Here is a 22,538-nt window from a genome sequence, read left to right on the forward strand (position 1 = left end):
CAGAATTTTGCTCTTGTCCATATTGATTTTCACACCAAATTTTCAATTGGCAGAATCATAGAATCATTTAGACTGGAAAAGATCCCTAAAATCATTGAGTCCAATGGATCTCCACCATGACACCTAGACCACAGTGCCACATTCAGTCATTTCTTGAACACCTGAATGTACTTCTTGAATTTAGGGGAGTGGGGCACTTTGAACTTTTAATCCCTCACTCTCCAAAGTGCCTGCCCCCATCCCAGTGCTGTACTGTGCATATGTGGAGTTTATGCCATCAATCAGATAATTAATGAACAGAATCCCAGACACAAGCCAGCCACAATCTTCTCACAGCACACCACTGGGACTTTGCTCCTCCAGCACACATTTTTAACCAGCTTTGCTTGTTCTCTGCAGTAATGTCATTTAGTTGGGACTGTTTTCAGTTGGGTTGAGGAGAATGTGCTCATGTAGTGCTCTGCTGAAAGCCCACAGACACAACTTTATCAACTTTCTCACTTTCCTCCCTCTCACATTCAAGGCATACCATGCCCTGCAGCAAGTATGGCCAAAACTACATTCAATTTGTCTCCCTCCATCCTCCCACAGTCCTTCATTGCTACACCCTAAAGCTCTGCACTCTTAAAACTCCAGTTGTCCTCACACCACATCATGTGAGATGCAGCACAGATTCTCACCTCCACACTGTGAAAATGCCATTCTCAATGGCTGCAACATTAGCCTGGTGTGGTTTCAAGGATTTTTTGACCTGATCCACACAAGCAGAGGTTCTGTATTAAGGGTGCTGGAGCACGCGGTACAAACCTGTCGTTAGGATGTTGAGTGTGATGTCTTTGAGCAGATCCAAGGTCATATGCTGGGCAGCACAGGACCTGCTGTCTGTGCCTCTTGGCCTCAAGGCCAGTGTCCCATTTCCTTCTGCTATGTTAGTATACTAGTCTGTGTGCTTACATTCATTTTCACCATAGGATTTCCACTTTGATTCTGAGGTCACTGAAGTCTCCATTCCATCTCCTCTGGTCCCCTGTTTTACTCCTCAGCTTCCCCCACAGCTGACAGATCATCTCTTCATGAAAACCTCCAGAGCTATGCCATGGTCCCAACTTCCAGTTGCTAGTCCTGCACCATTTTCTGGCCTGTTTCCCTCTCTCTAGGAAGTGTCTTTACCTCTGTTCCTGAGCCTGGCAAGAAGTTCTTGACTGTAATTGTCCTGCCCAGAGCTGGGAAAGGTGCCTCCATGACACTCCTCATGAGAGGCTGCACCAGGGCTGGGGAAATGCCCCTCCTCTTCTCAACCTCATCCAAGATCTGAAATAAAAGCATGAAAACACAAAGACATGCAAATCAGGAGGAGGGAGATAACACCAGGATAACACCTAGCTATGTCTTCTCCTTAATCCAGTACTGAGATGGAGCTTTGGATCAAAAGAAAGAAGGCAAAAGGTGCAACTGAAGACCCTTGATTTCACTTATCAGGGGAAGCGCGGCTCCACTGAGCTCACTGTAAAGCTGAAAATTTGCAAACTCCCCACTACACTCAGAGTCAGGACTCCACCTTTTAACCTCTCTTGCATTCCGGGAATTCTGCTCAAGGAAGAAGGCAAGAGCTGACAATCTAGTTTTCCTATTAACTGTGCTTTTGCTGGGTTCTGGAATTAGCATGTGGTTGCCTCACAAACACCATTTCAGATCCTTTCTTCAGCTATCAGCTTCCCTAATCCTCATTCATTCAGATGCTGGCTTCACTTTCAGGTCCCTCTTGACCTACAGCACAAATTCCCTCTCTTTCTCCCCCCTCACCTTAGAGAAGAGATTGAAGCATCCAAGGCGACTCACAATGCAGTAAACTTCTGGGAGACGCTTCCCTTTTCCACTGGGCTTTTAGGACAAACACAAACATACAGACAAAAAACACCAAGGAAATGTCAGAGTTGTAACTACTGCAAAGGCAGAGTGACTGGTCCCTCAGTTCTCACTGGCTGGCTCAGAAAATGGCAGGCATTTGATAGCATGGTGATGATGACAACCTGGCTCAAATCCTGGTACACAAGAAACAGTGAGGAGAAATGGCCACATCCACAGTAAGGTCCCAGCTTACCCCAATCAAATGACAAAGGCAGAGCAGACTGATCTACAGAGACAACTCTGAACCTACAGGACCAGCACAGGTTTAGACAACTGTTTAATAGTTATCCAAATCTAAAGAGGATAAACCCTGTCTTCGGCTCAGGGATGAAACAACAGTCCATGGTCATGATAAAGTGCTGGTGCAAGGAAAATGCAAGAGAGTTATGTCTGGAGTGGAGGATGGGATGCAGAGAGGGACTTTGGCAATGAAAAAAAGAGAGCAAAGCTGCTCTGTTGCCTCTCTTTTCATTCCACACTGAAAGAGAGGAGCAGCAGCTATCCACTTTTCAGAATGGGTGCCAGTAACACCAACCCCACAGAAGGCTGCACCACTAGGAAAAGAGAAAAACTCAGGGATAATTACCAGCAGCCTCCTACAATACCCAAATCTCCTGCTTCCATCTTCCCCCGTCAGGACAAATGAGAATGTCTCACTGCAGAAAGAGAAACCAGAATGATAAGATACCCATCAGCCACATTACTAGTCTCAGACACACAAATCCAATTAACCCCCAGTATTTCTGCATTTCCCATACACCCCTCTCTGAGCTCTGCCCAATCTTCTACCATAAAAGCTCCTGTACTTAATACAGGATACAGGATATAGAAATCTGTTTCTCATGAATCAGGATACAAAGTACAGTACTTACCTGGCAAACTGATGGATGGGGGCCCAGTCTTTTGCATCAGGGAAGCAAAACTGGGGAATAGCTTTCAACTGATCTTCTGCCTCACGCATGAATTTGAACGAGCGCTCAAGCTAGCAGAATAGAGAGAAGGAATGTTTCCAATTAGTCATGTGGGGATGGAATGACTTCAAATATTTTTCCTGTGACAAATGAAGAGGTGATGACAGAAGCTAAGCTTCTGCCTGGAAGATATTAAAATTTCCATGATTCTGGCTCACTTTATCTCTAGATATCTCAAGGTAACTCTGTGCTCCCAATTCCACCAAGCCTGGCCTCTACAACACCTGCCTCTGCTATATTGTGCCTCTAATCTGGGACACAACTCCAGGCAAGGGGCAAGAGAACTGAAGTCTGAGAGGAGCTCTGGTCACATCCCATTTACAAACTCTCTGTCACACTGGCTCCGTGTTTCTTCCACTCCTCCTTCCCCATTTTGAGCTAGGCTGTCACCAAAAGCTGTTCCTTCCCTTTCAGAACAAGTATTTTCTCCCAGCCTTCAGTTTTCTTTAAAGAGGGAAGGGGAAGAAAGGGAATAACTACATAAAAGCCATAGCCAAGTGCAGCAAAAGATCTAAATCAGCTGCTCTTTCAGAAGTGAGCGATACCATGACAATTCTCAGGCAGTGACTGAAGCCCTCCCACTATCTTCAGTCTCCCGCAATAGTGACACAGCAGAGCGGCCAGTGATACAACGTGTGGTCAGCAGAGAAGCTGCAGCTCCTCCAGCCGTCCAAGTGCACCACTCGATCCGAGACAGGTCAGGCAGACCTTCAGTGGGAACTGCTGGGTGACCTCAGGGATGTAGGCAGCCCCAGCCTGCTTCTTGTGCAGCGACACCACAACAAAGTACTCAAAGAGTTGCCTCTCCTGGTACTCGATCAGGTCCCGCTCCAAGGTCTGGTACCGCGGGGCTTGCTTCAGCCGGGATTTCACGTGCACCAGGCGCTGGCTGTGAGCTATGGAAACAAGGAGAGATTCTGACTTAGTCTGGCTCTTTGCACAGAGCATCAACAGTGCTCTGCAGAGGCTGAGGGACAAACCTGAAATCACCTCATCGCAGTGGTTCTGTCGGCGTCTGACTAAGAGGTGGGAACCATTTGGAAGCTGCAGATAAATATTGACAGAGATGGGCCATAATCTTGTGCCATCACCCTGAAGAACTCTGGCAGCAGAAGGATTTCATGGATAGCTTTTACAGCTGAAGCAGCCCAAGATGAGATATGGGACATGATGTAACAGAATGTCCAGGCATTCAACCTAGCACTCATTTATGGATTTTTCAAAGCCAGCACAGTGAGGTGACTGACCACCATTGTTCAGAGAAGGCTGTGGGCAGCAATCCCCATGATTTTACTAGACCAGCACTTGGGTCAGGCCAGGGCTCTGCTGTCTGAGTAATGCTGGGGACTCCCAGCTCCAGCACACAGGCTGGGCTGTAGGCCAACAACAAAAAACTGTGAAAAGAGGTGCCAGTGAAAAATGCTGGCTCATGCCAGTTCTTCCTGTGCCCAAAACTAATCTCAGTGCCACGCTTCTACAAGTTCACCCAAGACAATGGGAAAACAAGAAAAATTGCCAAGCAAGCTGTAACTGCAACACACACATGAGCCACGGGACAATAAACATTCCAGCATGGAAAGTAATGAAAAGTTGCCTGCTGAGAAGAGACCAGATGAGGTTCCCTGAGACCACCCCCCCGCTTCGTTTTACAGTTGCATCCCAAATTAAATCTCCATGATGTCTCCCTTATCCCTGCTACAAAAGAAAAAAAGAATTAACTACAAGCAGAGACTACACCATTCTCACAGCTTTGCTTTTTGGGAAGGTGGGTGGCAATGCAACTTTTTGACGGAAATAACAACCAGAGACACTATAGGAACTCAAATACATAAGATATCTGCTTGGGAGACAGGACTTCCTGAGAGATGGAATATACTTGTTGATCTTCTGTCTGGTAAAGCTGTGCCACTCACGGACTATTCCAGACAATGCAATTTAAAGCAATGAGGTGCCTCTCAAACCAGAAAGTGTAACAAACCCTTGACAGTTAAAGCCCTGGAAAGATGGCTGGCTTAGACTCCTTTCTCTTGTCACCTACTATGTTATTTGCTCTAGGGCTGTAAAGCTTTCAGAAGTGGTTCCTGTTTCACCAGGGACTTGAAAAGGAGCAGTGTCACAGCAATACTGAGTGCTTCTGAAAAGCTTGCTCAAGATCTTCGCTGTTTATATTCTAAAGATACCAGAATTTTACTGCTGTCATCATGGCAGAGTTCGTCTTCCCAAGATTTTTCCTTTCTGAGGGTCAGCACTTCCAGCCCTGACATACAGCCTTATGATTTACTGAGTCTCAGATCATGTACAGTGACTTGCAAGCAGAGGCAGGTGGCTGGTGTGATTGATGTGTTACACAAAATGTACAAAGCCCCAAAGACAAAAGACTTGCTAAACCATCTCACTTTCCTATTTAAAAATAGGGAAGTCAACAGTTCAGCAAGGCATCAAGCAAAATACAGGTGTAGTTAGAGCAGACAGCAAGTGGCAGAGCTCCTGTTCACACTTATGCAGATTTGCACAGTCACTCAGACCCAGGTCTGGATCTGGATATTGTTCAGAGCCCAGTGCTGCTGGATTTGAGGTGACTTCATATGATCTCCATCATCCTCTCTCTGGGGAGTTCTGAGCTGCAGTTACAGAGAAACACAGGATGATGCACATGATTCACTATGGCAACCAGCAGCAGCCAAGAGTTCAAGTCTTCCTGGCCACATCTACACATCAGCCTTTCTCAGCTGAATCTGAACATGGTCTGTATTTCACGGCACCACGTTTCAGGAGGGTTGTGAATAGAATTTCTGCACCATCCTGGTAAAAACCCTCTCTCCTGTCTCCAGGCTAGCCTTAGAAAAGGTAGGCAGTGGCAGCAATTTTCAGCTTGATCTTGCTACCATACCAATACAGATAAAAGATTTCAATGCAGATGAAAGCAAGAGCATACAGTAGTTCTTGAGTGGGAAGCTCTGCTCACAAGAGGGAACTCATTCTGAGCTTTCACTTCTAAAAACCTGGAAGAAGGTGAGAACAAGCACTCCCACTCACAGTGCAGTGGGGCTGACACACAGCCCAACTGCTGCTCATGCCTATCCTTTCAGCTGGGAACTGAACTGACCTGCTATCCAGATCTGATGTGCATGTGAGTCAGGAAACTTTGGAATGTGAGGGAGTTTCCATCTTGCATTCTAACTCTGACAGCACTTTGAATTTGCCACACAAATTCCCAAAAGACAGCAACATTCCCAGAATGTCCAGGGGCTAATTATCAGTACAAGGCTTCAGGAGAGTATTTTGGAGACCGGTACACTACATAATTCGACAAGAGTGAAGAAAGAAATGCAGTGCTTTATCCCAACCTATTCAGTGCAGGAGAGTTTAACCAGCAATAAATCACATAGAGCAAACTCTGTTTTCCTATCTAGCCAGTCTGGCTGGTGGCTTTTCTCCCATAGTAAGCATGTGGTGAGGTGTCTGGACATCCAGTGCCATGCAATACTGCTTCTACCAGTCTGGTCACACATTTCTGACTCTGCACTTAGAGAAATCTCACTGTATTTCCTCAGTGTCCAATACTCCTCCTGGGAAAGTCAGTTAACAAAGAGCTTTGATGGGAGCTGGAAGAGATGTTTGTTTTGGGCTCCCATAGCCCTTTGCCCATAGATTTTCTCCTGCAGTATTGAGATCTCTGTCTTCTATGCAGAAATAAGGTCCTTCTCCAAAGGCAGAACACAAAGGAGAGATCTTGTCCTAGGTGCTCAGAGCAGGGTTTATCAGGAGCCATTGCCTTACCTTTCAGCTTCTCTTCAGTGTCACTGTCTGATTCACTGTTTTCATCTGTAACTAGGAAAAAAAAAAGAAAGAAGATGAATTAAGCAAAGTCTGTTTACAGCACCGCATTTTTTGTCACTGGCATGAGAAAGCTGGACCTGGCAACTTCAGGGGGAAGCAGTTTAAGTCCCAGGGGCCTTGTTCTTTTCAAGGATGCACATGCCCACAGATATTCAGCTTACCAACCCAGGTATCTTCCCATTCATTCAGGGGAAAAAAACATCCAAACAACAAAACAATTTTTGCACAGAGTTGCATAAAGAATAAAATGCCAGAATGGTATTTTATCCAAGTCTGTATAAGCACAACGCCAAGGCAAAATACTCATTAATATGCAGTAGTTTGTGAGACATGGGATAAAATCAAGAAAAGAAATAAAGAAACAAACAAAAAAAAAAGTCAGGCTGAATCAGATTCAAGGTCTATATGGTCCAGTAATCTATTTCTCTGAATGATGCTTTAGGGAGGGGTATAAAAAGTCTGGGATGCTTCCCCTGAAAGTTCATATAAACACACTCATCCACCCTGTGGCTGTCTGTGCTTTATGAAATAGAATAAACAGTAACAAATAATTGCGGGAAACAAATAGAGGTGGTTGCCTTTTGCTGGATATTAAAGTGTTTTGGAAGAAAATCCTGTGTTGGAAAGACACAATCATTATTTTTACAGAGATGAGATGCTTAAAAATAATTGTTCTGAAGTGTCTGAATGCTTTGGGCAGACTGTTAATTGACAGTGGGAGGCTGAAAGTCTCCATCCTGCTATGATGGAGATGGTCCTACAGTCAGTTGTAGAAACCCTGATTCCCAACTGAGGCTATTTGTTTATTGGGATGGTGAAAGAACCAGGGCTGTTCCAAAATCTCCTGTCTTCCATTGGACAGTTCACTGAAGCAACACATTCCCACAAAATATTTTGATCTCAACAAATCAGAGTTTTTGGACAGAACATTCCTCTCCACAGCTTCCAGCATGTTCCAGAAATAAACATCAAAAAGAGGGGACATGTTTGGTGTGACCTGTAAGGTTATCATGCAAAGCCATGGAATGAAAATGAAGCAAGAAAAACAGAAAACTTCCATTTTAACCAAAGTCTTTTGGGGCAGAGGAACAGCCCTTATCTTACCAAAAAAACCAGTGGAAACCCCAACTGAACCTTAGTTCGGACTGGAAGAATTGCTAGAAAGTGTCACATAAACCACTAAGGCAGTCTAAAGTGCCAGGCAAGTCCTCAGAAAGTCTTAGATGCAGGATGATTTGAAGCTCTTTTACCTTTCCCTGAATTGCTCTCTGTAGACTGTGACAGTCTCTTGACACGTTTCTTTCCCCTCCGTGCCTCGTAAATGGCATTGATTTTCAACACAAGCTGCTCAGCAAACACACAAACAAACAAGGTTAATTTCTTCCCCAGGCAAGAAATTAAGTTAGAATTTCATGCAAAGCGCTCTTTATCCCAATCCTGGCCATACTGAAACTCTTCACTTGATGGTGCAGGACACACAATTCCCAGGATCTGTGCTGGTACACTCTGGTACAGCAGGAGCCCAGGTAACAAACCCTGATGAAAGGCCACACCTTAATGCACTTCCACGCTGTGCAGCTGTATTAGCTTGATAGAGTCCATCTCTCCACACCATAATCCATGCTCCAGGGAGCACCAGAGGGTCCCTTGACAACCTCTCCTGGTCTGCAGGTTTGGAAGCAGAAAACTGGCTGGAGGATGACTGAATACATTGAGAAGGGTGGAGGCCAGTGATACTGAAATATTTTGCACCAGCGGTTTCCTTTGCAAATCCTGTAATCCCTGCGCTCCCAGCTGACCAAGAGGGAGGACATTTCAGTGCTGGGCAACGCTGGCCTTAGTGGCTCATTCAGTGCCTCTGGTCTCCCTGTGCATTCCTGAAGGGGAGGGGAATTACAGCAGAGCCATGCCAGGCTTCCTGCTTGAGCAGACCTGCCTCCTCCTCAAGGTCTCAGGCAGGAGCAGCAGGATAGGGCCACAGCATTCAGATTTATTCCATAAATAATTGGAATAAATTCAGATTCCAGATTTACTTCCACATGTCTTGCGAGCTCAAGGTAAGACAGGCCCAGCACCTACTTGGTCAGGCAACTCTGGATACAAATATTTAAGTGGGAGGCAGAATGCTGTGACGTGAAGTGCAGCCTTCACCCAGATGCCCAGCTCAAGCCTCAGGGAATGCTGCCCTTGACACAGCAAACCTCAGTTCTGAGCTGGCCCTGAAAGACTGCTGAGTGGCACACTGTGGGGTAAATAAATACTTGGAATCCTCTCTTCAACTGACATAAAAGTATGTGTGAACACTCTGACAGAGCTCAAGCCCATGCACAGATGTGAAGACATAGTGGGAAAGAAACCCTAAACATTTATAGTCTTTGGCTCATTCCTGAAAGGCTGAGGCACACAGAGGGCATTCAAAAATCAGATATACAAACATGAACACAGATCTGGCAACCAGGAAACAAAGAAGATACACAAACACATCCCTTTTTCCCCAAATGCAAACTGTGGGTTTGGAAAAAAAAGTCACCACAGACCATCCCTGGTAGCCTTTGCTTGTCCTGCAAAGACCGGGATAAGCAACTGTGTTTTTATAACTGTGTTTTTGAAACATTCAATAGATAGACTGCTGCCAAACCTCATTTGGACTGAATGCACATCCTGACAGATCTGAAAGAAAATACAATTTAAGCGGAGTAATGCTGTATCCAAGTAAGAAACAGGAAATGTTGCTGCAGAAAATACTCATAACTGCAGACAAGTCCTTTCTGTCACTTAATTGTCATTATGTTCATTGCTCTCCTACAATCACACCTTCCCTTAAATTATAAACAGCCAGTGCACCAATCAGAGTGAGCAAAGAACAACAGATTTCTGGGGGGAAACAAACACACAACACACAATTTCTGACTGTCCCATCCAGGAAGCACAGAAAGAAATATGATGGGGTACATCTTTTGCAAAATATGAACTGCTTTCTTCCCCTCCGACATACTTCTACCCCAAAAATTACAATGCCTTTTTTTTTTACTATGAAATCTCAGATGGAAAAATAACTTCTCTGAAAAGTGCAGACATGTTTGTGTGTCTTCTCCTTCAGGCAGAAAGGGGACTAAACACTTGACTGACTAAGTCAAGTCAACAGCCAGGACAGCAGCTGTCTTGCAGGGATGCCACACACTGGAAACTAAAGAAAACTGGTCTCATACTCACATTCCTGCCTGGAAGAAGCCAAACAAAAAAGACAAAGATTTACCTTGGGAATCTTCCTTCTCTTCTTGCCATTCTGAGAGTCTCCCAAGGAGAAGAAGGTGTCATCTGGACTGCTGGGGGTCGAGGGAGGGCTGATTCTGGATGGTGACCCAGTCCCATCACGGCTCAGTTTCCGTATGTCTGGCAGTTTGAAACTCCGCCGCTCTGAGTTTTGCCGGAAAAACATGGGTTTGGAAAGCAGCTGGAAATGAAGGAGAAGGAATGAATAACCACAGTACCTCATGTATCTTTATCATATCAGTAAATCCAGGGGGGCAGCCACAGCACTCAGTTGTCAAAACAGCCTGAGAGAGCCCACGGATTTCAGCATGTGCAAGTAACCCATGCAGCTGCCAGGCTACAACTTGACCAGCAATTTAGCATCCCATTTTCATTCCAGAACAGAAGGCAAGCTCAGGGGCTGGCCAAGAAGGCCTTGCTCCAGGGTGCAAAAAAATCTCCCAGGATTTGGGTAATCCAGAGGCTGGGACTGTGAACAGGACAAGACCAACCAACCACAAGCATTTGGGATAAGGAGCAGCTAGCCAGGAGGAACAGAGAAGCAGTGAGAGGAGGCAAAAAGCACTGTCAGTATGGCTGCCTTTGACAGGAGCCAGAATCAGATATTTCAAAGGGTACAAGAGATGCTGCTAGACAATTATGGAAACTGCTTTCCTCTTAAACTCATTAGAAAGTTTGGTGGGAGTGTACAACAGAAGATGTTTTAGTAGCAGAATAAAGTTCCTAAAGTCTCTGACCAAAAATAGCATCAGAGAAGTAGAAAGCTCAGCTCCAGATAAAGAGGGGCAAACTACTTCTCACCAGAAAGATGCTCAATAAGAACATTTTTAATCTTCTCCTACAGAATTTCCCAGTAGTTATGACAAGGTAAATTGCACCTTTTGTGGGAACAGTATCTGCGCTGCCAGAGGACGTATCTGCCATGAAGAAGTGTGGGGGAGAGCTATCCAGCCTAGTTCTGAATAATTCACAGCAGCACTGTGACTGGAGCTGAGGCAGCACCACCATCTGCCTCCATCAGCAGATATACTCAGCAGTTATTAATTAGACCAATTAATCCATTCAGGTTAGCTCAGGTGTCTCTGGATTCGGCAGAGGATGCTCAGGTCACAAAAACGTTTGCCACCTATAGAGAAGCCATGGAAAAATGAGGCTCTAAGGAGTCTTTGCACTGAAGAATCTCATTCTGCACCAGGTATATGAGCTAGTACTTACATAGTAGTCCTGAGAGTCTGTCCAGACCCATTCCCCATCACTGCAGCCCAACCAGGCTCTCCAGCAGGATGAAGGCTGCAGGTGCAAACCCATTAGCTGCCAAGAGAGCTGCAGCAGCATTTTTGCACTTTTCTGACCGATGAAGACCCCGGCTTTTAGATGGCGAAGCACTGTAGAGTAACATAATTTCTGCTGTTCAGCTCTCCTGCTGGGAACAGTATCTCTGGGGAAAGGCATTCCCCTGCAGCACTGCAGCCCCTTTTCCACAGCACACATAGTGGGAAATCTGGGTGCAGGGGTGATGCAAAACTCTCTGAGGGAGATCAACCTCATCCCAACACTCAAATACATGGCCCTTTGCTGTTTTAGACCTAACTAGCAACAAGGAGAATGGATTCAGAACTACAGAACAATTTTTATTTTCAAGAGCTGAATTATCCAAAGACACCTTAGTTGCTGATTAAGCTGGTTGGAAAAGAGCAGCATGTTAAGGAATACTGCACATAAAACTTCTGAAAATGTTGGATGAAGGCTCTAATAATAGTTGTTACTTGGAAAGCATGAGAAAACCCTTTGGTCAGGAAAGCTGTGTTTAGATCCCTGCTATCCACTCCAAACCCATTTATTGCCAAGATGACTTTGGCTGTCATGCTGTCCCTGCTATCCCAGGCTTGGATTATTTAAAAAGGCAACATGAATCAACCAAAGAAGCTTGGGAGGCTGAGAGAGCAGGGCTGGCCTTGGTAACCCTTGAGCTCTGAGCAAGAGGAGCTAACCAAAGTTTTACCTCTTCTTTTGGTTCCATGGACAAGGAGGAAAAATGCAGCAAGCTGTGAGCTGGGCTGTGGTGGGGATGCCCTTCTAGCACTAGCTGTCCAGCCAGGGGACCAGCACTGTGTTACCTGCAAATTGTCTCATGGAGAGAGCAAAAGAGGCTCCTGAGGGGGGTGGGAGGGTGCTGCAGAGGCACCTGGGCACCAGCATGGGCAGACTGCACTGCCACAGGCACTGAGACAAGGCTACTACAAGGCCTTGATTACCCAAATACTTCCATGCCCTCTTTGAGAGGAGGAAGGTCTTCCCACACCACCAGGGAAGGCAACCCTGGAGTGGAAAAAAAGTGAAAGCAAACAAACAATTTATGTAAGGGAATGCTGTATTGTTTTCACCTCACTGAAGGGCAGTAAATCCTCTCGTATCACACTGTATTCTGTGGCAAAAGACATAAAGAAAAAATCCCTAACATGATGAAGGTGTCCACTTTTTCCACAAAAGGACCTAGACTTTACCCAAAAACTTTCAGGAGCAGAAGAGGTGGCCACTTGAATCAAAGTACCTTTGTGGGAGTCCCCGGTACAGAGGAGGTGGGGGATGCTGGGAAGGTCAGGACACATTTCTTCCCCAAACAGCGGCTGTTGGTCTCAATGTCTTCATAAGGGTTTTCCTTTGATGGTGGATCTGCAGCAAAAAACCAAAAGCAAAAGATTTAAGTGTGGAATATTTCTGAGGTTTGCCATTAAAATCTGTTTAGGGATCCGGCGGTCTTCTCCCACCTCCCACACCAGACCTGTTCTCAAGCATTCCTGCAATGGCTGCATCCTTTCCATGGCCCTAGAGGTCCAGCTGCTTGCTGGACAGTGTCCAAACCCTGACACAGACAAATGCAGCCATAGAAACATATCACAGATACTACAGATGGGAAAGACCCTGCGAGCCCTCAAGTTCATTCTCCTGTGTCCAGAAGAGCTGTGATGTTCTCATGCACAAGTTCATAACTATATTTCCTAATTTCCAGTCCTCTGCTTGGAGGTGCTCAATGAAACTGTGAGCTGAAGCCTAGCATGAAGGTCTTCTCTCTGTTTAAAGCCTCACATTTAGGGGGATGATATCTGGTCATTACTTACTTGGGGCTGAAGTGATGCCCTGCTCTTGGGCTGACTGCAGGAAGACTGAATCCATGCTCTGAGCATGGATGTCTAGCATGGAATCCAGGATTTGAAACACGTCTACCAATCATGGAGACCTCAGTCTCACACGCTGTACTTTAGAAAGAGGGAAGGATTAAGCCACTCAAAGTCAGGATGCTCTTGCCCTGGAGAAGGATGGGGGGGAGGTTACGTGAGACACAATGCACACCTCTGAAGTAGATGTGGGTTCCTTTCTTCCCAGTAATTCTGGAGATGAGGCACACACCAATTTGAGCTTTAAATATCCAAAATCATATGTAATGAACTTCTTATATCCCTCTCTCCAGCACTACTAGGGAATTTGAGTGTGTTCAAAAAGAGCACAACTCTGACAAAGCAGGTTGTGACATCTCCACCCAAGCTTCTAAGAAACCACTGACAAAGGCTTAGCCCAAGCATCTGCACAGGCAAATGACATGTTATGAGCCTTGTCTCTTCACTGCTCTCACTTCATGCCAGATCCCTGTGGACAGCTGGGACTTGAAGCAACTGCCTTTCTCTTACTGTCACATAATGCTTGGCTGAGAGCAAAGACTGGAAGTCAGTGGTGCTGCAGGACTCTGTAATGGCTCTGGGATCTGTCTAACCAGTGTACTCCCACCTGCCTGCCCAGCTGGGGCAGGAGTGCAGCTGAACTCTTCAGACAAGGGCAGAAACCCAAGCCTTTCCCAGCCCTGTCCTCTCCAGTAGCTGGTGACACCCAGTGCTCCAGCAGGGAATCCAAATTCACCATGAGAAGGCATGTGGATGTGACACAGCAAAGCAAGGCTGCACTAACACTTGGTCAGCAAGCATTCTGCTGTCCCTGAAACTGGCTCCACTTTCAAATTTCAACAGCCTCCTCAGTACTGAAAATATATTTCAGCTGTATGCAACTGGAAGATTGGAGAGAGAAAAAGAACCAGCTTGGATTCTGTTGCCTGTCCCATCCTCAAACTGCTAAACAAGTCCAATTAGCTTCAGTCTAAAAGAAAGAACACCATTTCCCTCTTTTTCACAAATAAACCTTGTCATCCATGGGCTAGCTTCCAATATTCCAGGTAAGCAATAATGAACAGGTGAAAAAAGGGTGCATGAAGGAAATCTGTGTGAATTGCTGGGAACTGGAACCATTATCCCACCAGCAGCTGAACCCCCCCAGGTCACATATATGAGTGTGTGTATGTGTGTGTTTGCACGTCCTGATGAGCACACGTGATTGTCTGTGGGCCAGCAGCGGTGTCCTGTGGCTGAAATCTTGGTTCCCCCTCCACCGGTGAGGTTTTCACACATTGTTTGTTTTGTGGATTAAACTTGTCTGTGGTCTTGTGAAAAAAAAAAAACCTGCAGCTTTTTATTTTGAGTTATCCCTGTCCACCTCTTTTTCCAAGCTTCCATGGTAACACCACCAGGATTGCAGGAACCAATTAAAGATCACTGACTCCAGGCAAAGCTTTAACATGCAGCAAGAAAACAAAAAAACAAACATGCTCTATTAGCTGACAATTACCTATAACTTTGTTTTCTTCTAATCTTTGCAACTAAAAGCTGGAGGGGAGAGGAACTTCAGGCTGATATTTGAGTTCCCTGCACACTTGGGACATGGGGGTGTGCTTGTGTTTGAATAGATGGATTTGCCTTCACAGCCACTCTGTAATGCTATCCATGTTATTCCAGCTGACAAGGTGACCCTTACTCAGTGGTTTCTGAGACCTCCCATCATGCCCCAATACAAAAACCCCACAGCATCTGCTTAGACACTCCCTGTTCCTTTGGCCCCCCAAGTAAAGAGAAGAAAAAAAGCAAACACAAGGCCCATAGCTGCACAAATGAGGCCGACAGCTTCAAAAATGTCAGAGAGGATGGATTAGAACTGCCTTGTCTGCCATCAGCCCCAAAGGAACACGATTCCTTTAAGAGTCCCTTCTCTTCAAGTATGATCAGATTTTATTTTTATCAAAATAATAATGCCTGGCCTGCTCCTGAGAAAGCGCAGCTCCTCCTATGCCGAACAACACAGGCACCTTTGTAGGATTACAGCAGTATGGCAAGAGCTGATGCAGCTATTCCCCTCCTATTCTGCTGACCTCAGCCAAGAGATCCATGCAGCACCAGCCTAGAGCTACTAAAACTCATCAAGGCTTTTTCAAGGGGGACACTTCTATTCTATGTTCTATCAAAGGCCACCTAACTCACAATATTAAAAAACACGATATGAGTGGAGAGAGTTACAGGAAATAATCTTCAAAATGGCACTGATCTGACACTGAAGTTAGAGAGCTAAGTAAAACACAATTTCAAAGATTGTGGGACCCAGTTTCTTAATTGCAAGGGTACCTGAAGCCATACACAATCCTATTCCTGAGCTGTGGACTTCAAGGCTATGTTTTCAGGCTGTTCGCATTATCTCGGCAGTGACAAAATCACCACAATGGACAGATCAGAGCTGTGAGAATTAATCCACAGGACAAAGGGAAGGCAGAGGAGATTTGCCGGCAAAAAAATAAAAGCTGCTTCCCATATGCCTTAGGTTTATCTTTTGAAGCTGATGAGCTTTGAAGTACCCCATCCGTTTTTCTTATTACTTGCCAATAATATGCGCAAAACGTGTCCTGGTTTACATTTGGATAATAAACACTCTTTATTCAGCACCTCTGCTAAATGCTTGCTACTCAGGACTGGCAGCCAGCTCCCTTCCCTGTGCTGAGCTCCTACCCAGGATGTCTTCATAGACGTTCTCCTCAGATAAAGTGCGTGTGAGGGCCAGCTTGGTCTGCGCGTACCAATCCACGCGGCCGTGCTCAGATGACGACTGCAGCAAGTCTTCAAACTCATACGATTTCCTGCACCACGGAGTGGGGGGAGGAGGAGCAGAGAGGACAGTGATGCAGTTAACCAGCATTTATAACCAAATTACAGCTAATTCACTTCTCCAACCTGCGACGCAGCTGGCAAAACAAATTACTTGAGAACATTTCACTGTCTCATCCCATATAAAGCACGAAAAAGCAATACTGAGATTGGCTGTTTTTATCAGCCACGCAAATAAAGGCATTTGGGGGTGCCACAGATAATCTGGGTTGTCATGGCAATAGCACACTGTGAAGATGCAAGTGTTAAATGGCACATCCTGGAACACTGCACAGAACCTTAGGACATGAGAGGTCTCATTTACAGCACAGATCCCACCCGTGAAAAGAGTAAGAGAGCCCCAAAATCTGCTCTGAGCAGCACAGAAAAACAAAATTTGCTTGCAGAATGGTAGGAAGGGTAAAACTATGCCCTCCAAGAGCAAACCTAGCAAGTTTTTATTTCCTTTCTGCAACAGAGCCAGGAATTTTTAAGCAACAATTTATCCAGAGGGCACTAGAAAAGCTGTGTATTTTATGTCCCCCACCCCAAAAATGTGTGACAATCGTGTGGGAGAAGATATAAGGCAAACAAGCAAGCATTCCAGAAGAATATATACACATGAGATTCACTGAGGTTTACTATGGACAGTGAAAATGCTGCAGTAGAGACTAAAGATTATCATTCCAAACACTGTTCCAGACCAGCTGTGGTCATTTTGTAATTAAGCGGAGTTTCTGCTAAGAAAACCAAAACAAAACCCCAAATCCCTCAATTTTGGGCTTGAAGGTTAAACCATGTAATACAGTGACCTTAAATCTGCCATAACTTATCCCTCCAGTTACCCTGTGGAGTAGTGCTGGCCACTCATACATTCTCAGAGAGATGACTGAGTGCTGATTATGCTGGAGATTCTGAGCAAAAAGGGAGGATTTGTTCCTCTCAGAGAAAGATGATTAGGTGGGACTCCAACATGAAGACCAACAGCTCCACGAAACACAGCCCCAATACCTGTGGTCAGCGTTGTTCTTGTGCTTCCCGCTCCAGAGCCTCCTGCTGACAGCTGATGGAGGAGGAGAGGAGGGCAGAGGAGGGGGAGGAATTGATGGCAGAGGGGGCAAGTTTCTTTTATTCCTAGCTGCTGGCACCCAGTCCTCCTCCCCCTCATGTTTGAAAGTCCGCCGGGGCTTGGGCAGTGGGTTGATGAAGGGCTTCTTCTCTGGCACCCCCGGCTCCGTGTACACATTCTCCACTGTGCAGTGCTTGGATTTCACATGAGAAGTTCTTATCTCCTCTAGAGTCCCAAAAATTGGCTCACTGATTTCAGAGTCCATGCCAAGAAGCCTTTTGTTGAGCTCAGCCCCACATACACCCTCGTGGCCCTCGTGAGCAGTGTGCCCTTGTGCCACCTTCTCCTGCAAGCACTGTGGGGAATAGTAAGTACCCGGCAACTGTGGCTGCAGCTCTGCTGAGCCATCTTTCATAGCCTGCTCTAGCTTCTTGACCTGACTAAGCACTGAAAGATTCTCCTTCTGGACCTCCCACTTCCCACCTTTCACCTCTTTGCATTTTCCAGGGCTGAACTCCATTTCCTCATCCTTCTGCGTTTCCCCTTTTCGCTCTGCTGCTTGCCCTGTGCCTTTCTGAGTTCCCGCTTTCTGCTCATTCTCTTTGCCTGCCCCTTTGCACTCTAGTTCCCAGCTCATAAGTCTCTTGGTCTCCGTTTTCCGAGTCACCAGTGCTTCCCCACTCATCTTCTCAGTTCCACAAGGCACCTTGTGCTCCTCTTTAACTCCTGGCTCCTCCTCTCTGCGAGGAGCAGATTGTGTTTCCTTTTTCCCTTCCCATTCTGAAATTTTGTCCTTAATGCTGAAGGACTTATTCCTCAAGGCAATTTTTCCAGGTGACCGTATATTCTGAGTGCCTCCTATCTGTCTCCTGATGATTTTATTGTTTTCTTTGACATTCAGATCCACAGACGGGTCACTGATGATCATTTTAGGACTAAGCATGTTCTGCTGAAAGCAGTCGAGCCTTGGATCCAGCATCAAGTTCTCCAAGGCTCCCAATGGGTTCTTCACCACAGAAGAAACTGGTTCAACTCCAGGTGTTAAACCTAGGGCAACAGAGGAATCTTCAGAACATTTCTCACTCAAAAATCCACACAAAGGTTTTTCTAATTCCTTCACAGCTGCTGTATTGTTTTTATCTGCAAGCTTGATCCTGCATATCAAAGACAAAAAGGAAAGAAACATTCACTGCCATTCCTCATCCTTGGTTTAGTTCATCAGCTCCTCAAACTTTAGTCATAAAGCTGATGACAAATGATGCGCAAACTAAGCACTTGACATGGGCTTAGAGGGGAGGATGCTCAGGGAAAGGTCCTTCTAGCCAGAACATACTGCCCTTCTCTCATTAAAACCAAGATGAGGTTTGAAATGGAACCTTTCTCTGTGGAAGAAGTAGGCTGCAGGTGAGAGAGGTATTTTTTGTACATCAGACATGCTGACACCAACGAGAGCTTCTCCAATGTGCGTGTATGGGTGTGCAGAAGTGCAGCAGAGCTTTGGACATCATCAGGCATTAAGCAAACAAATGCAAAATGGACCACTTGCAAACAATAGCAGAAGTACTGCTGTTTCACAGAGGAGAAAGCATATGGTGCAGCTGGCATTTCTGCAGCTGCTGAGAGGATCTCTCAGTCCATCCTAATGTTCCCCAAATGCATACTGATGACCAAAGACTGCACTTTTATTACTCTGTTTCTATGGGCTGTAGCACCCCAGCCCACATGTGCAGCCAGGCACACTCCCACAGTACCCAGAAACCAGACCCAACATTCTCAGATTACATCCTCACTGTCTGGGTCCAAAGTGCAACAAAAATTCCAAATATCTTTAGCCTAGAGATTTCCAAGTGTGTGATATCACACTTGGGATATGGGATGGGACCCATGAGCTGTGTTTTAACGTGGGAGGAGAGAGGGATAGTGCCCAGCAGAGAGAAGATTTCCTTCCTTTGGTTTTCTTTGTGTTGAGAATAATAAACACAAGCAAAACACACGGGCACTGGAAGATGGAAAACTCTCACCTCTCAACAGACTTGCAGACAGCACTCCCAGACTTGCTGCTCACTACGGCGGCCTTGCTTGCTGTCATCATGTCAGCACACAGCAGGGCAGCAGGTCACCTACAGACAGACACAAGGAAGGAGCATTGCTCTCCACTCAGCATCCTTCTCTTTTCCTTCTACACACACATACACGTTTCTCCTTGAAATCCAGGAGAGGAGCTGAAGCAAGACATGACAGCTTTCTGAGGACAGCTTCCTCCCCAGCAAAATGGGAAGAGGGGTGACAGCAATACCCCTTGGAAGCCCAGTGAGGAGTTGACAGTTTTTGAGGGCAAAGATAGTCTTGGACTCAGCATCAATTGCTACACCTTGAATTAAATATGGAGCACATTCCAAGACAGCTTTTATTGCTGTCAAAAGCTCCTCAGATTTAGACTTTTTTCCCCTTACAGAAGACTAAACCAAAACCAATTTTATAACAACCTGTGTTAAGGCCGCAAGTCAGAAGTGGTTGTTGGGCATATAATACTGTCACAACATTTGAAACTTGGGATGAGAAAACATTTTAGCCTGAAGAGACACTGCACTGCAGCCATTGATCTTCTCTCTGGTGGCCCACATTAGCCTGCTACTGATCTCATTTCAGAGGACAACTCCTTGTGGGGATAAGATAAATCATTCACATAAATGAGTCATTCTGTTTGCCTCATGATTTCTAGCACTCTTGGAATGACTGTCCCTCTCTTTGAGTGCCACTGCTACCCAGTCAATGCAACAGACTCCATCTCCATTTTATTGTGCTGCAATGCTCTTTTTTGTTAAATAAAAAATAGAAGAATTACTCTGTTACTCTGCAGCACATCTCTGCTCACTTATCAGGATGGTCTGCCTGCCCTAAAGCACTGCAATGACAACAGGCTCACCATCTTGTAGGCAATACTTGGAAAAGTCTCTCAGGTCTCTCCACCAGCGGGTCTGCCAGAGGCTGTCCTGCCATGCCTGCCATTTGACCAAGTGCCTCTCGTCATAAAAAAGAATACAGCCCATCACACCAGAAACAGTAAAGAACAAAAGGATCTCTAATTTCCACAGTTCAAGTTTTTGGGCAGAGAAAGGAAAAAGGGGGGCAGGGGGGAAAATCAGTTTTGTTTGTTCAGAGTTTTCTCTCCCTCCTTTCATTCCACATTGGCAATGTTCCTGAGGCAAGGAGTGAACTCTGGGTCAACTCAGTGTGTACACACTCAGGAAGCTCACTGCTAACCATTTAGCAGACTCTCTTTTCCCAGACAATAAACCCCCTTGGTTTCTCTCCCTCATTAGTAACTGGAACAAGCACCCACTTCACTTCTAGACACAGAGCAGCCTTGCAACACTGTCAAGAAAATTTACCAGCCCAAGGAACAAAATCTATTCATCCATCCGTTAACTGTTATGGATTGAATATAATGAAAAACTAACCATACTTGTGGCCTTGGCCAAAGAATGACTCACCCAGGCAGCCAAAGCAGATTCCTGCAAAGCTGCAACAGAGTCTGCTCTGCACTTGGTTTACAACATCCCTAGAGCAGGGGCAGTTTCCTCACTCAAGGAAAACTCATTTGGTACCTTGCAGCTTCTCATCACTGCCTTTAGCGGTGAGAAATACAACATTTCTTGTGTCCACACAAGAAGTGTCCACACACACAGTCCCTGTGGCTGTGCTGAAACATTGAGTGTTCACTGAGGATAGGCTCCTCTGTCTTCATAAGGTCACTCAGATTCTCCATCAGCAAACTCCATCTCTCAGCCTTTTCCAGCAGCCTGCTAACAAACCCTGCCTTGAAAACGAACATCTGGGTACAAGCAGACATGGCCTCCTGTGGGACAGGCCGAAAAGAAGATGATACAGAATAAGAAGTGCACTTGTTTCTTCTTCTGTGGTGGATGGGACAGACTCCATAAGCCTTGATTTGCAGAAGTGAGTCACAAAGCAGCTGCAAGAGTCTCACGGGAAAGGTGCCCTCAGCATCACCTAGAGAATTATTGCAGCACATCAGCTGGTTCTGCTCAAAAGAGTAAATATTTACCCAAACACGTCAGAAGACACACGAGGGGAAAAGAGTCACCTCTGGAATAAAACAGCAGAAAATATTAAGACACCTCTCAATAAGCCCAACAGTCAAACCATTTCCTGGGACCAAGCACCAGCCCAGTGAGCTTCAGGGGTGATATGATAATGTCTTCCAAGAATAAGTTCACTAGAAATAACTCGCAGGCCTGACCCACAGGCATTGCCAGCACTTGACCAGAGGAATTGCGATGGCAATGACGGAAAATTGCCTCCAGTAGACAGACAACATCTACCTTTGTTTTCCAAGTTTTGGCTCCACAAGGCACCCAAAGCTAACACGACAGTTTATTGTGAAAGGCAAAGGGAGGACTATTGTCCCTCCTGACTGCCCACATCTCTCCTAAAATCAGCTACACACTACTCTGTGTGCTGGCTCAGGCCCTTTGGAGCATCTCTATGACCTGCTACAGCTCACTAAGAGTTTCTGACAAAGCAGGATGTGATCCCACACAACTGCTCTATAAACTGCCTAGAAGAAACAAGCAGGGCTGAGCTCAGTTAGCAGGAGACCCAAGGAGGACATACACACACCCATCACTCTGGTACTAATTGACAGGTTGCTGCTTTTTCCAAAAGCCACACAAGAACTTTCTACTAGCAATGGGAGGCACAGCCCCGTAGAACCGAGCCTGAGGCCACTGCACTTATATCCTGGAGCAGGACATCAAGGCTATGAAAGGGGAGAGAAGATATTGAGCCCAATTTGGAGAACCTTGCCACTGCAATTTACTCCCTGCCATTGTTTGGGGGAACAAAGCAGTCATCTGATAGTGTTTCAAAATTAAACGGGGAAAGGAAGGACAGGGGAGGAGGTGGGAGGAAAGAGGGAGGGGAAGGAGCTCTCAAACCTGTTGGCTGGACTCTGGGAAGGATGTGAAGTCTCCCAGCAGAAGCCTCTCGGCGTATCTCCCACATGCACCCGGCCTCACAATTCCCAGGGCCATGTGATAGGGGCTTCCTGCTACCAAGTGAAGTGAGACCTACCCCGACCTCTCTCTTCCAAACAGAGTTCCTGCCTGCTTTGTGTTCGCAAAGAGGCGTTTGTTTACTGATCTATCATTGGCATGCAGGAAACAGCCTTGACATGAGCTGTAATCATCTGTCTCCAGCAATAGCTGTTTGGCTTTCTTCTAATTTAAGTTTTCCTCCCGCCCCCCTTCCCCAGTGCCCTCTTCCCCGCTTCCGATGCAAACGCTTTTGGGAGTATGCACATCTGGTTCAGGGCATGGGATACTACACGATGTTTCCAGAGCAACCAGTGAATAAAAAAGAGGCACACTCCTACCCCCAAGGGCAGAGAAGGCTTCCAGAGGAACACCTCCAGGGAGAGGAAGACACCAGCTTTGCCCAGCA

At 45.9% G+C, this 22,538-nt stretch overlaps 1 protein-coding gene across 4 annotated transcripts in view; it reads right to left on the minus strand.

The window, feature by feature from the left end:
- Positions 1 to 22,538, minus strand: part of DENND2A (DENN domain containing 2A) — a 71,996-nt gene that overhangs the window by 30,596 nt on the left and 18,862 nt on the right. For 3 of the 4 annotated variants that reach the window (XM_014256886.2, XM_014256888.2, XM_005527928.3), the window contains 12 exons: positions 19,094 to 19,192; positions 17,015 to 18,226; positions 15,869 to 15,996; positions 12,544 to 12,665; positions 9,976 to 10,173; positions 7,970 to 8,063; positions 6,660 to 6,710; positions 3,588 to 3,775; positions 2,781 to 2,890; positions 2,495 to 2,564; positions 1,804 to 1,881; positions 1,171 to 1,311 (listed from right to left, as the gene is read on the minus strand). In XM_014256886.2, coding sequence (XP_014112361.2) covers positions 1,171 to 1,311; positions 1,804 to 1,881; positions 2,495 to 2,564; positions 2,781 to 2,890; positions 3,588 to 3,775; positions 6,660 to 6,710; positions 7,970 to 8,063; positions 9,976 to 10,173; positions 12,544 to 12,665; positions 15,869 to 15,996; positions 17,015 to 18,226; positions 19,094 to 19,164 — 2,463 coding nt within the window. In that variant the 5' untranslated portion in view covers positions 19,165 to 19,192. Of the gene's footprint in view, positions 1 to 1,170; positions 1,312 to 1,803; positions 1,882 to 2,494; positions 2,565 to 2,780; positions 2,891 to 3,587; positions 3,776 to 6,659; positions 6,711 to 7,969; positions 8,064 to 9,975; positions 10,174 to 12,543; positions 12,666 to 15,868; positions 15,997 to 17,014; positions 18,227 to 19,093; positions 19,193 to 22,033; positions 22,181 to 22,538 lie in introns of those variants that run through there. The other variant, XM_014256887.2, reaches the window with a different exon arrangement.

This window comes from Pseudopodoces humilis, chromosome 5, assembly GCF_049639895.1.
Source record: "Pseudopodoces humilis isolate 2021_Gansu_Grassland_sample_001 chromosome 5, ASM4963989v1, whole genome shotgun sequence".
NCBI classification, from domain to species: domain Eukaryota; kingdom Metazoa; phylum Chordata; class Aves; order Passeriformes; family Paridae; genus Pseudopodoces; species Pseudopodoces humilis.